The 16845-nt window shown below is 37.1% G+C and overlaps 3 protein-coding genes across 3 annotated transcripts in view; all 3 read right to left on the bottom strand.

Annotated features, from left to right (window-relative positions):
• The window catches only part of LOC126936120 (olfactory receptor 10Q1), a 129329-nt gene extending 117273 nt beyond the window's left edge, over positions 1 to 12056 (bottom strand). Inside the window, exon 1 of the mRNA XM_050758567.1 lies at positions 11988 to 12056. The gene's annotated coding sequence lies outside the window, so the exon portion shown is untranslated. The remainder of the gene's footprint in view (positions 1 to 11987) is intronic.
• The window catches only part of MED19 (mediator complex subunit 19), a 751866-nt gene that overhangs the window by 585194 nt on the left and 149827 nt on the right, over positions 1 to 16845 (bottom strand). The window lies entirely within an intron of this gene.
• On the bottom strand, positions 7671 to 12054 carry LOC126936134 (olfactory receptor 5B3). The gene is made up of 2 exons (XM_050758585.1): positions 11988 to 12054; positions 7671 to 8642 (listed from the first exon to the last, which is right to left on the bottom strand). The coding sequence occupies exon 2, from the start codon at positions 8617 to 8619 to the stop codon at positions 7672 to 7674; it is 948 nt and encodes a 315-aa protein (XP_050614542.1). The 5' UTR covers positions 8620 to 8642; positions 11988 to 12054; the 3' UTR covers position 7671.

Below are 16845 nucleotides of genomic sequence, written 5' to 3'. Positions count from 1 at the left end.
GCTGAGAAATCCACTGTTAGTCTGATAAGAGTTTCCTTATAAGTAACTAGCTGCTTTTCTCTTGCTGTTTTTAGAATTTTCTCTTTGTTTTTGACTTTTGGTAGTTTGACTACAATGTACCATGGAGAGGACCTTTTTGGGTTGTATCTAGTTGAGGACCTACCAGGCTCTGATATCTGGATATCTAAATCTCTTGCTAGACTTTGGAAACTTTCAGCTATTATTTTGTTAAATATATTTTCTTCCCCCCTTTGTTTCCTCTTTGTCTCCTGGGACACCAAAAATTTAAATATTTGGTTGCTTTATGGTGTTCCATATGTTATGTAGGCTTTGTTCATTATTTTTTATTCTTTTTAAAAAACTTTTTATCTGTCTGCATTTTTCAGAAAATCTGTCTTCAAGTTCTGAAATTCTTTCTTCTGCTTGATCTAGTTGAAGTTTTTGAATGCAGTTTTTTATTTCATTTAATGAATTCTTCAGTTCCCAAATTTCTGTTTGGATTCTTATATACGATATCTATCTCTTCAGTAAATTTCTCATTCATATCCTGAATTATGTTCATGATTTTTTTAATCAGTGTTCTCTTCTATCTCACTGAGCTTCTTTAATATCATTCAAATTATTTTGCGAGTATTCCATAAATTTCTTTTTCATTGGAATCTATAGCTGAAGAATTATTGTGTTCCTTAGGAGGTGTCATATGTCCCTGCTTTTTCATGTTTCTTGTGCTCTTACATTGATATTTCTGTATCTGGTGTTACAGTCACTTCTTCCACTTTTTTTTTAGATGTGCTTCCATAGGGAACTTTTTCCTCAAAATGCATATATGGTGTTGGTCGGATAAGGTACTTTGTCTTTGACTCTTGATGTGTGCAATAGTGTAGTATCTTTCTTGTATGTAGTATGTAGTATCTTTCTTGTAGTCTAGTATGATTTCTTGACTTGTAAACAGAGTCAGTGATATCTGTGATTTTCTCAGTGGCTTAGAATGTGGCTGTTAGTGGAGGCTGTGGTGAGGTTTTGTTGGGGGCAGGATGTCAGGTGAGCCAGTCCTTGGGCCCCAGAGGTGGCAGCAGCATGCCAAGCATGCTGGTTCTTGGGTCCCAGGGCAGTGAACACTGGCTCCCATGTTAGCCTGTCTAGGCAGGTTGATTTTTGGACCTTGGACCTCCAGGTTGCTTGGTCTGGTGCCAGCAGTGGGCTGGGCAGGGCAGGTGGGTAAGTTCAAGCCCCTGGGAAGTGGATGTGGCATGGACAATGACAGTATCAGTGATGGGATAACCCTCTGGCTCCCGAGTGGTCTGCACTGGTGTTGGCCATAGTTGTGACAGACTGAGTGGGCCAGTCCCCAGGCTTGCAGGTTGGTGCCTGTGAGTGAGTTTCAGCTGTGGTGGTTGCAGCCTGTTGGGTAGGCTCATCCTCAGGCTCCCAGGAGGAGTGCTCAGGTGCCACCAGTGATATAGGATAGAGCAGGGTGATCCACATGGCCTCAGACCAAGAGCTCCAGAGCTCAGAGGGGTGAAGCTGGGCTGGATGGGCCTGTTCTCAGGGCCTTGGTGGTGCATGTGGTGCTGGCTGTGGTAGGCAGGGGCAGGGTAATCCTCAGGCCCCCAGTGGAATGCTCGGGTGTGTGTGGCAGCCGTTGCTCAGCAGTCTTGCTGGGTTCTTTTCAGTTTGGTTGGGCAGTATGTGCTTTAGTCCCAGGTGGTGACCGTGGGTCACTATGCACAGAGGCCCTGCTATTGAGGTGACCAGGGTGCAGGATGACTGCCAATGGCTTGTGATTTGGCACTGGTGGTAGCAGCTAGCAGTAGGACAGTGGTTTTTAACAATGAAAGAAGGAAAATCCAAAGGCTACATATTGTCATTCCATTCATGCAACATAGAAATGTAAAAACATCAATGATTTCCAAGGGTTGGGGGAGTTGGAAGTGGCTGTCTATAAAAAACATGCAAAGGGAAATTTTAGGATGAATCAGATATTTTCTATGGTGCTCTGCTGGTGAACACATGCCTGCATCTGTCCAAACTCATAGAACTACACGTAGCAAAGAGTGAATGTATCGCATACAAATTAAAAATGATCAACCAAGAGTACAGGGGAATTCCAGAATTAAACAGACTGTGAAAAAAAAATCTAATTTTATTATAAATGTATGACTTTACTTCACTGAAAGGAGATGAGGGGGGAAAAAAAAGCCAAGCTAAGTAAGTTTGGAAAAACAATGTGCTAACCAGAAGCCCTAAAGCTAAAAATAAGTTTTGTAAAAATACTGTGCTTTAGTTGCTAAAGTTGTTTCTCATGGAGGTATGGATTAACAATTATGCAACTGCTATACTCCTATGCTGGAGATAGAATAAACTGAATTAGAGTCACAGACATAGGGGAGGAAAAGGTTCCTCAACCCTTCTAGGGTTCCTGGCTAGGTCTGAGATAAAACTGACAAAGACAGACTAACAGGGGAAAAGCGTAACAGATTAATTTAATCAAAATTCTATGTGACACGGGAGCCTTCAGGAATGAAGACTCAAAGATCCAGGGAAAATTGTTTGTTTTTATGCTTAGGTTAATGGAAGTGTGACTGCATGTGGAAATGTGACTGGACAAGGTATATGACCTAATGGTAATAGTGAGAAAACCCAGCAAGGCCTGTCTGTTCAGATACTTCTTGGCCTCTCTGTTGTAGCATTTCTTCCTTCCAGGTAATGGGCAGGACCTCTCTGGAATGAGGGTCAATTATTTTTGTAACTTTTCTTTTAGGTTTGGGGGTACATGGGTAAGTTTGTATATAGGTAAACTTGTGTCACGGGGGTTTGTTGTACAGATTAATTCATCACCCGTATGCTAAGGCTAGTTATTTATTTCCAATAGTTATTTTTTTCTGATCCTCTCCCTCCTTCCACCCTCCACCCTTAAGCAGGCTCCAGTGTTTTTTGTTCCCTTTTTTGTGTCCATGAGTTCCTATCATTTAGTTCCCACCTATTAAGTGAGATCATGTGGTTTTTGTACTCCCTATTCAATAAAAGGTGCTGGGTAACAGGCTAGCCATACACAGAAGATTGAAACTGGACCTCTTCCTTGAACCATATACAAAAATCTACTCAAGTTGGATTAAAGACTTCAATGTAAAACTCTAAGCTATAAAAACCCTGGAAGACAACCTAGGCAATAGCATTCTGAACATAGGAACTGGCAAAGATTTCACAACAAGGAAAAAGAAAGCAATTGCAACAAAAGCAAAAGTTGACAAATAGGATCTAATTAAACCAAGAGTTTCTGCACAGCAGAAGAAACTATCAACAGAATAAGACAACCTACACAATGGGAGAAAATATTTGCAAACTATGCATCTGAGAAAGGTCTACTATCCTACTTCCATAAGGAACTTAAGCAAATTTACAAGAAACAAACAACCCCATTAAAGAGTGCCCAAAGGACATTAACAGACACCTTTCAAAAGAAGACATACATGTGGCCAACAAGCATATGAGCCCCTTTTTTTATGACAAGCTCCTAGATAGAAAGGTGGGAGAAAGAGTAATATTTCTAGGTTTTATGGCTCGCTCTGGGGAAAAGGAGTTCTAGTTTCTATGGTCCACCATGGAGAAGAGTAATTCTGGTTTCTGACCTACTTTGGGGAAGAAAGAGGGGAAAGAGACAGGATGACAGGGGAAGGTCAGAAAGACTTTGGCTCTGAGGCTTCTTCTGAGGCCTTCCAATGTCCTTTTGTTCAAAGTACTCGTCATGACAAAGTGCCATACTTTGGGGCGTCATTTTCTAAGCCCCAACAGAGACATCAGTATGAACTCATATTTAGTTTAATATAATGAATAAATTTAGAAATAAATGTGGTTTGCTCTGTATACAGGGTACAGAAATATATACTTAGTTCTTTTGATAAAAGAGCCTAGAAGAAGTGAAACAGCAATAACAGCAAGCACACTCTGTGTCCAGATGTTGGCTTGTAAACACCATTCTCTATCAAAATAAAGAAGCCTCTTTGTAGAAGTAGTGGACTCTGTGACAGTGGTAGGAAAAATACAAGATAAGCTTACAGCATCATGTAATGCCCTAGAGTAAGGACATATTCTAAATAAAATAAAAACAAAACACAAAGGGTGAACAATGTCAAAGGAACATAAGGGCCTTCTGAAAGAGCTTCAAGGGATGAAAGTGGAAACATTTAGACCAAGAAAAATAAAACAAAAACCTAGTATTGCCTTATAATCCAGTATAAAGTAAACAAACCAGGACACGCTAATATAAATGATGATTATAAATAAATAAATGAGAAAGGAGACAAATCTTGCTTACAGAAAAACTCCAAATAAGTTGTTTAAACACTGATCTCAGCAAGAGGTGGAGCTTAATTCCCACACACCAGCAGTGTGAGCTGGAATTAATGATTTGTTTCTAAAGAATAGAGCAGAGAAAGGGGGAACAAAAAGTAAGTCTATGAGAGATAATTAAGCAAACTTTACCTAACATTTGTGATCATGTTAAACTCATCACTGATAAGTCATGTTGATAGCATGTGTCCATGATATGATGTGCTAGAAGAGAAATTTTATCACTGATGTTACTTGATAAACAGCACAGCCCCAGGAAAATAATGAGAAAACCTCAGAAAAACATAATTTCCATTTCAGACATTCTATGAAATGTCTCACCAGCACTCCCTCAAAACACAGGGAAAGATGGACAATCTGCCATAACTAGAAGAGATTAAGGAAACCTGACAACTAAATGCAAGAAGAGGAAAAGAGTGGAAAAATGAATGAGATTGGAGTAAGTTCTGAAGTGTAGAAAGTAATAGTGCGTCTATCTTTTTTATTTTTTTGTAGTTTTGACAAATGTACCATCATAAGATAAGATTATGACACAGGAGAAATCAGGCAAGTGTTTGTATTAGATTTGTACAGCTGCTGTTACAAAACGTCACATACCAGGAAGCTTCAAACAACAGGTATTTATTCTTTCACAGTTTGGAAGCCAGAAGTGCCAAATCAGTGACCCTGGACTGAAATCAGCACAGTAGCAAGGCCTGCTTGCTTCATAAACTATAAATGAGAATTTTATTTCTTGCCTCTTCCATTTGATGGTGGCTGCAGGTATTCCAAATATTGTGGTCACGTCACTTTAGTCTCTGCTTTCATGGTCACTTTGCCGACTCTTTTTTTGTCTGTCATCACATCTCTCTGTCTTCTTCTGATAGTGACATATGTGGGCCTTTAGGGCTCACACAGGTAATCCACAATACTACCTCCATCTTAATCACCTCTACATAGTCCTTTTAGGCAATATAAGGTAACATCGAAAGGTTCCAGGAATCAGGATGCATAAAGATTGTGCATTATAACAGCCTATTGAATTTATGTTATGTTTGCTACTGACAGATATTGTCATGTTTATATTCTACATGGATGTTTAGAATCATTTCAGTTAATTCTATAATTTATGTGTATGAAGTAATTTTCAAATGTAATCAGATGTTAAACCTTAAATAATTTCACATTTAATGTATTTTTATGATTTACTAAGTAGTATTTATTTGATATATTATTTTCTACTTAATGAGATGTCACATCTAAGTAAAAATTATGAGATGGCTTCAAATGAGCTACTTGATGATAGAATTTTCAGGAAACGATTATGTCTAAAAGTTGGAGAAAAAGTGCTTAGAATATAGGTAAAAATGTTTCAGCAAAGAAATTATCTGTGTCTTTTGAAATGAACTATATGTCTGAATAGTAGGCTTATATGATAGATAGTTTGCTATAATCATGAATGGTTCAAAGGTTCAACATATTGATACAATTAGACTCAAAGCTTAATTATTTTATCCATTCATTCAACAAATACTTATTGAGAATCTCCTAAGAAACACACTCATTCAGGTACTAAAGATCTCATAAAAAAACAAAAAATTCACTGCTTTAATGAAGTTTGCCTTCTAGTTGGATAGGAGGATATATAGTAAACAAGAGAATAAATATACAGGAGAGTGTGAGTAAAAATGAGGAAGAATAACACGAGATGAGGGGCAGTGTACATGGGGTGGGGAGAGGGATTATTTTATAAAGGTGGTGAAGGAAAGACTCTATGACTGGGTCACATTTAAGGGAAGACCTGAATGGAGCGAGGAAATATTATGCATAGAGAGTAGCAAGTGCACAGGCCCTGAGGTTGGAGCAGGCTTGGAGTTGTGAAAAACAGCAAGGAGAGCAGCCTGGATGAAATGGAGTAAAACACAGGTGAAGCAGCAAAAGGTGATGTATGTCAACTAAACTAAGAATGAAGGAGCAGAATTAACAATTTCAAAGCATTTGCAGAAAGAAAAATGTACATTTTTTTGTTTCTCAGTACATTTTGTAAACACTGTAAAAGTTGGTAGCAATATACAAAGAAATGCTTTTATTTTTACTCAATTTTTCTGGTACTCTAGTTATTTTATCTTTTTAAAATTTAAAGCATGAACATGTTGCTTCTATAAATCAGTAATGACACAAATATTAATTCATATGAGATGCTATATTTACATATTCTTGATAAAATGTGCCAAGGAAAAGCATATACTTTCATTTAATAATATGTTTTCTTTTAAACAAAATGAGGACTCCTGGAACAGTATTCAGCGAAATAAATTTAAAAGCATTAGGCTCAACTTTATATTCCACTCCCCAAATTAAGTATTTAAATTATTTTTACTAAATATTAGTGTATTACTCAGGGTTCTACAGAGACACAGAACCAATAGATAGATAGATAGATAGATAGATAGATAGATAGATAGATAGATAGATAGATAAAAGGAGATTTATTATGGGAACTGGCTCATGTGAATATGCAGGTTGAGAAGTCTCACAATATACTGTCTGCAAACTGGAGAACCAGGAAGGCCAGTAGAGTAATTTGGAGTTTGAAGATCTGAGAAAGGTCAGGACAGGGTTGTGGAACTTGTATAAGGCCTGGAGGCCAAAGGCCCAACAAACCAGGAACTCAAATGTCTAAGAACAAGAGAAGATGAATGTCCCAGCTCAAGAAGAGACACAATTCATCCTTCCTCCACCATTTTGTTCTTTTCAGGTGAGCCCTCCGTAGATTGAATGATGGCCACCCACACTGGAGAGGGCAGATCTTCCTTACTCAGTCTCCTGATTCAAATATTAATCTCTTCTGGAAACACTTTCACAGACATATTCAGAATAATGTTTAAGCAGCTATCTGGGCATCCCTTAATCCAGTCAAACTGACGCATAAAATTAACCATCAGAACTTGCCACATTACATTTAATCTGGGCACATTTTCCACACCTATGGAAAATTCCCCACTTCATGGGAAACCTTCATGTACTTTTATTAATGGACTTGTTTTTGCTCTGGTTTTATGTATATTTGCATTGACATGTGGTAGATAAAAATGCATGTAGAATAAGTGAATACATTAATATCTTTAAGGTTTTTGGCAAGGAAGCCCCAAGATGTCTTAGCCATTCTTGTCCAGGTATTATGTTTCTGGACATAATGTTTCTTTTTACTTAGACAATAGACTTTTAAACAGGCATGGCAATCACTTCAGGAATTTAACTTGATTGTGGACCTTAAATGTGATTCAGAACACGGAGAAGATCCGAGAGAAATGAAACTAGGTTATGGTGCATCCTACAATGTTAAACTGACCATCCTAGAGACAATTTTGCCTTCTCAATAACTTTCTTGAATGCACTCTTCACTTCCTTGTTCCTCAGACTATAGACCAGGGGGTTCAGCATGGGGATGACCATTGTATAGAACACAGATGCCATTTTGTCTGTGTCCATGGAGTGACTAGAGCTGGGTTGTAAGTACATGAAGATAATAGTCCCATAAAAGATGGTGACTGCAATGAAGTGAGAGGCACAGGTGGACGAAGCCTTCTGGTATCCCGAAGCTGAATGCATCTTTAGGATGGTGATAAAAATGAATATATAGGATATCAAGATAACCAGGAGAGCTAAAAAGATATTGAAGCTCACAACATAAACAAGAACAAGCTCACTAACATGTCTATCAGAGCAAGAGAGAACCACGACTGCTGGAATATCACAGAAAAAGTGATGGACTTCATTGGACTTACAGAAAGAGAGACTAAATGTGTCCCCAGTGTGGATGGAGGCATTCAGGAAACCACAGAGGTAGGAGCCTATGGTCAGACGAGCACATACACTTGTTGTCATGGTTGTGGTATAATGCAGGGGTTTGCACACTGCCACATAGCGGTCATAGGCCATTGAGGCCAAGAGGTAATTTTCCACAGTGGCAAAAGCTACAAAAATATACATTTGAGCAGCACATGCATTGTAGGAGATGACCTTGTCTTCTATAAGGAATCCAGCCATGACGGTGGGAGTGACAGCTGAAGAGTAGCAAAAGTCCACTAAAGACAAGTTACTGAGAAAAAAGTACATGGGATTGTGGAGACAGGAATCCCAGAATATTACTACAATAATTCCCAGGTTTCCAACCAGAGTGATAATATAGATGAAGAGGAACATTATAAAGATGGGAACCTGCAGTTCTGAGTCATTGGTTAGTCCTAGAAGAATGAACTGTGTTACTTCTGTCTTATTTTCCATCATTGCTCTGGGGGACTAACAGGATGCTTGTAGCAATACAAAAAGGAACAATGTGATAAATAAATTGAATTAAAATTGAAAAGTATAAGTACAATATGTATTCCTTCATTGTAGCAATAACTTGTACTTCAAGATTCCCTAGAAAAAACGTGGCCTTGACAACCAAAGGTAGTGCATTAATTATACAGAATTACATACTGTTGAAACTGAAGAATCTTAATAGATTATTTGCACAATTTTTAGATGTTATAAATTTGTAAACTCATATGTAGAAAATTTACTAACCTGATCAAGATGACTCGTCTAGATGCATCTGTCTGTCAATTCGCCTTTCCTGAGCAAGGTAAAAGCTGACGCATGTTGCTAATTTGCCAAGAACTTGTCTAGACATTTTAGATATATATTCATTATTTCCTTGCAACGATATTATGTATTTGATTAGTTGTTGCATTCATTTAAATTATGAAGCACAGGAGGTTGAGTAACATATTCATATTTATACAAGTATTAAATGGCAAGCCATGCTTTGGATCCATGCCAACTTTTGAACGCATGTTGAATGGTTCCTAAGTCTAATGGTCTAAACTGTATTTAAATCAAATTGAATACAACTCAATTTACAATCACTCATTGTCTCCTTTGGTACAAACTCAGTGTTTTGGGTTTCACAATGAAGTAAGCGAGTAATATACGCATAGTGAAAGTGGTGGGATAACTGGGTTGTTAGGGGCATGTTCAACTAGCAGAAACAATTCTGAGAGAAGCCTATCATCAGATACGGCAGATACAGAGCTTGAGTTCTTGGAAGAGAGGCATGTCAGTCCACCACTTACCACCTGGGGACCACTGGTTCTAATCTAATTCCCTTAAACATCACATTTTCTTCTGTAAAACTAAAACAGTAATGTGACCTACTTTGAGGTAGTATTGTGAGAATTAAATAAGATAATCTATTAAAAATGCTAAATGTTAAGCACAGCCTAATGAGTGCTAGTTATAATATTAAATACTATTAGGATGGGTGATAATCTTTTTGTTGGTTTTATAAAGGTGGATGGTGACAAGCAGGGCTGCAGGCATGGGTGAGTTTTGAAATACTGAAGCTCCCATGTCCAATTTTCTTTTCCTCCATACTAGGACCACTGAGATTTTCTGTGTTTCTTTCAGGTTGTTCTTCCTCCAAGCAAATGATTGTCTGCTCTGGAAAATTCACACAAGCCTTTCTTTTTCTTAATTTCTCCCTTGAAATCCACATTTTAGTGTGGGTAAAAAAGTTTCTTTTTCCTAAAGCCATTCTTTCTCTTATTACTGTTATTCCATAGTTAAAGATTAAGGGTTAAAATTTCCTACTTTATGGGCTATCTTTATTTAGCTCACAGATCTGATTTGGTAGCAAGTTCCATGTGATAAAATATTTTTTTTGAATGTATTCTTGATTAGGAACAATATTTTATTATTTATTTATTTATGTTGTTTTTAAATTTCAATGCTCATTTTAGATACAAGGGTTACACGTACAGATTTGTTACGTGGGAATATTGCATAATGCTGAGGTTTGGAGTACGGATACTGTCACCCTGGTGGTGAGCATACCATCTGATAGGTAGTTCTTAAGCCCACTCTCTCTTTCTCCATTAGTCCACAGTGTCTATTGTTCCCATATTTAGGTCCATGTGTTCTCATCATTTAGCCCTCACTTATTAGTGAGGACGTGAGGTATTTGGTTTTCTGCTATTGTGTTACTTTGCTTAAGATTATGGCCTCCAGATTCATCCACATTGCTGCAAAGGATGTGATTTCATTTTTTATGGCTATGTAGTATTCCAAAAATCTGGTGTACAGATTTCTTCAAAAACTTAAAACAGAGCTACTATTTGACCCAGTATATACCCAAAAGGTAATAAGTCACTTACTAAAAAGACAAATACGTATGGTCAACCTAAATGCCCATCAATGATAGATTGGATAAAGAAATGTGGTACATATACACCACAGAATATTATACAGCCATAAAAAAGAACGAGATCATCTCCTTTGCAGGGACGTAGATGGATCTGGAAGCCATTATCCTCAGCAAACTAATGCAGAAACAGAAAATCAAATACTGCATGCTCTCAGTGGGAGCTGAATGATGAAAAGACATGGACACATGGTAGAGAACAACACACACTGGGACCTGTCAAAGGGTGGTGGGTAGGAGGAGGGAGAGCACCAGGAAGAAAAGCTAATGGATGCTGGGCTTAATACCTAGGTGATGGGATGATCTGTACAGCTAATCACCATGGCACATCTTTAGCTATGTAACAAACCTGCACATCCTGCATGTGTACCCCTGAACTTTAAAGTTGGACACTTTTTTTAAAAAGACACATGTACCTATAAGATCATCAGCACACTATTCACAACAACAAATGTATAGAATCAACCCTGGTGCCCATCAGTGGTAGACTGGATAAAGAAGTTGTGGTACATATACACCATGGAATATTACACAGCCATGAAAATAAGAATGAAATCAGGAACAATACTTTAAATCTTTGTACTTGGATTGGGGTCTTTAGAAGGGTATCCAACCAATACTAACTACTGTTTACTACTGTCTTTCTCTGAAACACTTGGCAACTTCACTTCCCAAGCCTGAGGTATGAAGATGTTATATTGCTAACTTTAACATACATGACCACTTTTAGCATACACTATGTTCTACCAATAATAAAAACTTTATATATAAATGATGTGTGTGTGTATGTGTGTGTGTGAGAGAGAGAGAGAGTTAGGTATTATTATTGTTACTATTACTTTATCATTAAGAACATTGAGAATTTGAGAAGTGATGTGATGCTCCAACATTATATGGCTAGTTTGAGAGTCAAGATTCAAGAGTTAAATCCATCTTCAATCTAAAGTCAAAACTTTCAGCCACATCACTGTCAACATATGTAGATGTGCTAATAATAGTAAGAATGAGATTATTAAAAAAAGTTAAAACACAGGTCATAGCTTGTTAATTCATTTAACACCCTTTTGTAGTTTAAAGAATGAACATTTCACCCTTTTCTGTTTGTTTTTGTTTTTGTACCACTCATGAGAAGCCAATACATAACGAACAGATAAAATTACCACCTAGTCAATCAGAGTATCATCTATCTTATCTTTTGTTCATATCTTTGGAGGAAGAAGCATGTTTCATAAGAACCACTAAATTTCCTATGATGGAACATTTATGCCCTACGCCCACCTCAGTATTTTAGAAAAAAATGTTAAAAACACCTATTTCTGCTCTCAAGTAACTTACAGTAGGTGTAGCTGCCCCACTGCTTTTGCATGAGTTATACTTCTCTCTAAAATGTTTCTTAGATATAGAAGCTTACCTTACAGCTGGAGGAGCAGAAACAGCCAATAGTTTGTCTGTAATCAGAAAATCAGCCATGGAATATTGCTTAATGGTACTACCTAGGTTTCCTCTAGGATTTTTATGGTATTAGGTCTTTAATCTTAAGGGCAGCCAGAGAGAGAAGATCTCTCAGCAGAAACTCTACAAGCCAGAAGAGAGTGGGGGGCCAATATTCAACATTCTTAAAGAAAAGAATTTTAAACCCAGAACATATCCAGCCAACTAAGTTGCTTACAAGAGATCCTGAAGGAAGCACTAAACGTGGAAAGGAAAAACCGGTACCAGCCATTGCAAAAACATGCCAAAATGTAAAGACCATTGAGGCTAGGAAGAAACTGCATCAACTAATGAGCAAAATAACCAGTTAATATCATAATGGCAGGATCAAGTTCACACATAACAATATTAACCTTAAATGTAAATGGACTAAATGCTCCAATTAAAAGACACAGACTGGCAAACTGGATAAAGAGTCAAGACCCATCAGTCTGCTGTATTCAGGAGACCCATCTCACACGCAGAGACATACATAGGCTCAAAAATAAAGGGATGGAGGAAGATTTACCAAGCAAATGGAGAACAAAAAAAAGCGGGGGTTGCAATACTAGTCTCTGATAAAACAGGGGATCAATTCAACAGGAAGAGCTAACAGGTCAAAGCAGAATCTCTCTGCAGGATACTGCTTACAAAGCCCATAGAATGGGAGACTGCAGCCCCTCAGCAAATGTTCAAGAACAGAAATTATAACAAACTGTCTCTCAGACCACAGTGCAATCAAAACTAGAACTCAGGACTAAGAAACTCACTCAAAACCACTCAACTATCAGGGTACATAACGAAATGAAGGCAGAAATAAAGATGTTCTTTGAAACCAATGAGAACAAAGATACAACATACCAGAATCTCTGGGACACATTTAAAGCAGTGTGTAGAGGGAAATTTTATAGCAAAAGCATCTAAAATTGACACTCTAACATCGCAATTAAAAGAACTAGAGAAGCAAGAGCAAACACATTCGAAAGCCAGAAGGCAAGAATATAACTAAGATCAGAGCAGAACTGAAGGAGATAGAGACACAAAAAACCCTCCAAAAAATCAATGAATCCAGGAGTTGGTTTTTTGAAAAGATCAACAAAATTGACAGACCACTAGCCAGACTAATAAAGAAGAAAGAGAGAAGAATCAAATCGACGCAATTAAAAATGATCAAGGGGATATGTTTCCAATGGGAGAAGCTTGCTTTCAGGTACTGGTCAACAGGTTTCAAGGTCTCCAGGCATGGAAAAATAAAGGGAAGAGCATTAAGATGGAACAAGTCCTGAATCTCCTATTAATTCTTTCTGGGAACTTAAAGGAGTTACTTATCTTCCCCTTTCTCGAGAAAATAAACATGTTAAGATTACCTCTCTCACATAATTCACAGAATTGCATCTGTAAATAACAAGTAAGTGAGGGCTGTAAAACATCTTGCTAAGGGGTCATCGTGCAAAAGTCAGTCAATGTAATTTTTAACTTGGGATGTTTTCCCTGAGCCAGGACAAACTGAGAGAAACAAGAGAAGTCATTTATGACACCCAGTCAATCAATATCTTACTGAAGTGCATTGTTAGCAGGGTTGAAGGTTCATAGCAAAGCCTCAGGTCAGAAGGCATGCATGAACTAAAAACAATTATCCTTTAGATGAATAAATGATGATCCATGGAGCTTTGTACACAGTGTGGTCTCTCTAAAACTACATCATGTTGGGAGTCATGTTGGGATTTCATATGCTAATATATGGAGATATGAGGAGAATTATAAGGGCATGGAGATCTCTGGAGATGTTCCCTGTGAGAGGATCTACAGCTCCTCATTCTACTTTCCTGGTGAAGAAGCAATTAAAGCTGCCAGTGGGGATCAAGCTTATTATTTTTAATATACCCACATAATTTGTGTGCATATTAAATTTGTTATTTCTTTTTTCATTCACTAATGAATGCATAATTTACATACAGTAATACCCAGTATTAATACACACTGTACTGTATAGTTCTAAGAATTTTGTCAAATATATGGTCACATAATGACTACAACAATTACAATAAAAACATTTTCTAAGCCTACTTTTTGGTAACCTCTTTTCCCACCCACTATCCTGGCAACAAGTAAATTGTTTTTGTCCAAATAATTTTGCTTTTGCTAGAATGTCTTTAAATATAATCCTAGAATATGTAGTCTTTGAGTCTGGCATCTTTCACTTTTACTTAGCAATTGAAACCCATATATATTGTTGCCTATGTCAGCGTTAAATCTTTTTTATTGTAGAAGAATATTGTATTATGTGGACATTATAGATTGTTTTTCTCATTGTGCAACTGAGGAACATTTGTACTGGTTTTAGAGTTTGGTGAGTAGAAATAAAGCTGATCTAAGCATTTCATTAATGATTTCTGGGCGAGGCACTGTAGTTCATGCCTGTAATCCTAGCACTTTGGGAGGCTGAGGTGGGTGGATCACTTGAGGTAAGAAGTTTAAGACCAGCCTGGTCAACATGGTGAAGCTCAGTCTCTACTAAAAATACAAAAATTAGCCAGGCATGGTGGTAAGCACCTGTAATCCCAGCTCCTCAGGAGGCTGAGGCAGGAGAATTGCTTGAACCTGGGAGGCAGAGGCGGAGGCTGCAGTGAGCCAAGATTGTGTCTCTGTACGCCAGCCTGGGTGACAGAGTGAGAGTCTGTCTCAAAAAAAAAAAAGATTTCTGAGGTGAACATAGATTTTCATTTCATTTGAATAAATATTGATGAGTCAGACTGAATTGTTGCATGGTAGGCACATGTTTATCTGAATAAGAAACTGTCAACATCTTTTCTGAAGATACTCTATTATTTTGAATTCCTTCTAGCAGTCCATTCAAATTGTCTCACCTCTGTGTCAGCATTTTATATTTAAAAATTTTGTAATTTAATTTTTTTTTTACTTCTTTTTGTTTTTCTCTAAGACATTTCCTTAAGAATTTCCTTAACACTTACCTACCTTATCACCACAGTTCTGGCCTGGGGATGCTTTTCTTTTCCAACAAAGGAGACAGATTCATCCTTTTGCATGGATTCATCGTTTGCACTGTTGCTTCTGAGCCCACACTACACTCCCAAGCAGACTTATCACATCTCTCTTAGTACAAGCGAGTGTCATGGTTAAACATTTGTTCTGTGCACCATGGTTGCTTCACCTCAAATTTGAGTAAGAAATGTAGCCTTTCCAATTTCAGCTTCCTTCTGTAAGAAAGAAAATATTATCTTGTCATTCACATAAGATTTTCAAAAAGATAATCACATGACATATTTATAGAGCACAGCACACTTTCTATCACATATCAGGTGTTCGATAGGTTAAATATTAATATTTATTATTTATAATATTTTCCATAGATAGGTCACAAAAATAGTGGTACACAAACAATCCACCTGCTTTTCTACATGTGTATGCCCCATTCCAGCTAGGCAGGACATATAATAGTTCTAGATAATGAACTATAGAAAAAATTATAATGTTGGTTGAAACATACATACTACTCTCCAGTTATCTCATCTCCTGCTATGATAATCAAAAGGCTTAATGTTCCAGCAGGTGCAGAAACAGATGATGATACCTTCATCAGCAGGTGTCTTTGAGTGACCACATACAGTTTTTCACTTAGCCAGACAACCTGTATGACAGACATGTAGTAGCATAAGTAAGAAATAAATCTGTAGGATGCTGAATATTTATCTTCCAAAATATCAGATTCTAATACTTGGAATTGGTAAATTATACCTTATATGACAATTGCTTTGCAGTTATGATCAAATTAAGGATAGTGAGATGGAGATTAATCTAAATTATTCAGTGGGCTGTAAATGTAGTTACCAGTTCCTTCTAAGATGGGTGCAGGAAAAATGATAGATTAGAATATTTTAAGGGCCTGTTACTCCACAGAAACACAAAAAAGCAAGCAAAAACTGGCACAATCAACTTTGTTTGAACTCTGGAAAATAGTCAAGGATCTACAGAAACAAAGAGAATGATGATTCAAGAAAAAGGTGACCTCACATGACATTTTTAGGAAGTATCTGTTAAACTGCTATGTGACCACAAGTAAAGAAACAAAGACATCAGAGGCCACATATGATAATAAATATATTCTTTCAAATATTTTAATAAATAAATAATAAATAATAAATAAATAATAAATAAATAATAAAACTCACTAAATAAACAACTGCACTCAGAGCAAGCAAAAACAAATGAAACTGGGGGTAGGAGGGGAGATAATTTGACTTCCAGAATTACCATACTATAATTTTAAAAATATCAAACTTTCAACTAAAAATAAGAGACATATGAAGGATCAAGAAACCATTTCCAATTTACAAGAAAACTGAAATTGTCCTGAGGAAGCATAAGCATTATACCTAGAAGACAAAAATCTTAAATCAATTGCCTTAAATGGGCTCAAAGGGATTAAGGGGAAAAATTGACAAGGAACTAAAGAAAACTAGGACAATAGTGTTTCAATACATAGTAAATATCAATTAAAAATACAAATTACTTTTAAAAAATCAGAATTTCTGGAGCTGAAAATTACAATGAGTGAAATAAAAATTCACCAGAGGGTTTTAACAATATTTGACAAAAGAAGAAAAAAAATCAGTGGATTTCTTTCCTTCCTTCTTCCCTCCCTTTCCCCCTCCTTCTCTCCCTCCCTCCCTCCCTCTGTCTCTTCTTCTCTTCCTTCCTTCCTTCCTTCCTTCCTTCCTTCCTTCCTTCCTTCCTTCCTTCCTTCCTTCCTTCCTTTCTTTCTTCCTTCCTTCCTTCTT

This window comes from Macaca thibetana, chromosome 14, assembly GCF_024542745.1.
Source record: "Macaca thibetana thibetana isolate TM-01 chromosome 14, ASM2454274v1, whole genome shotgun sequence".
Lineage (NCBI taxonomy): Eukaryota > Metazoa > Chordata > Mammalia > Primates > Cercopithecidae > Macaca > Macaca thibetana.
Note: the sequence above shows the minus strand (reverse complement) of the source record. Positions and strands in the feature narration are given on the sequence as shown.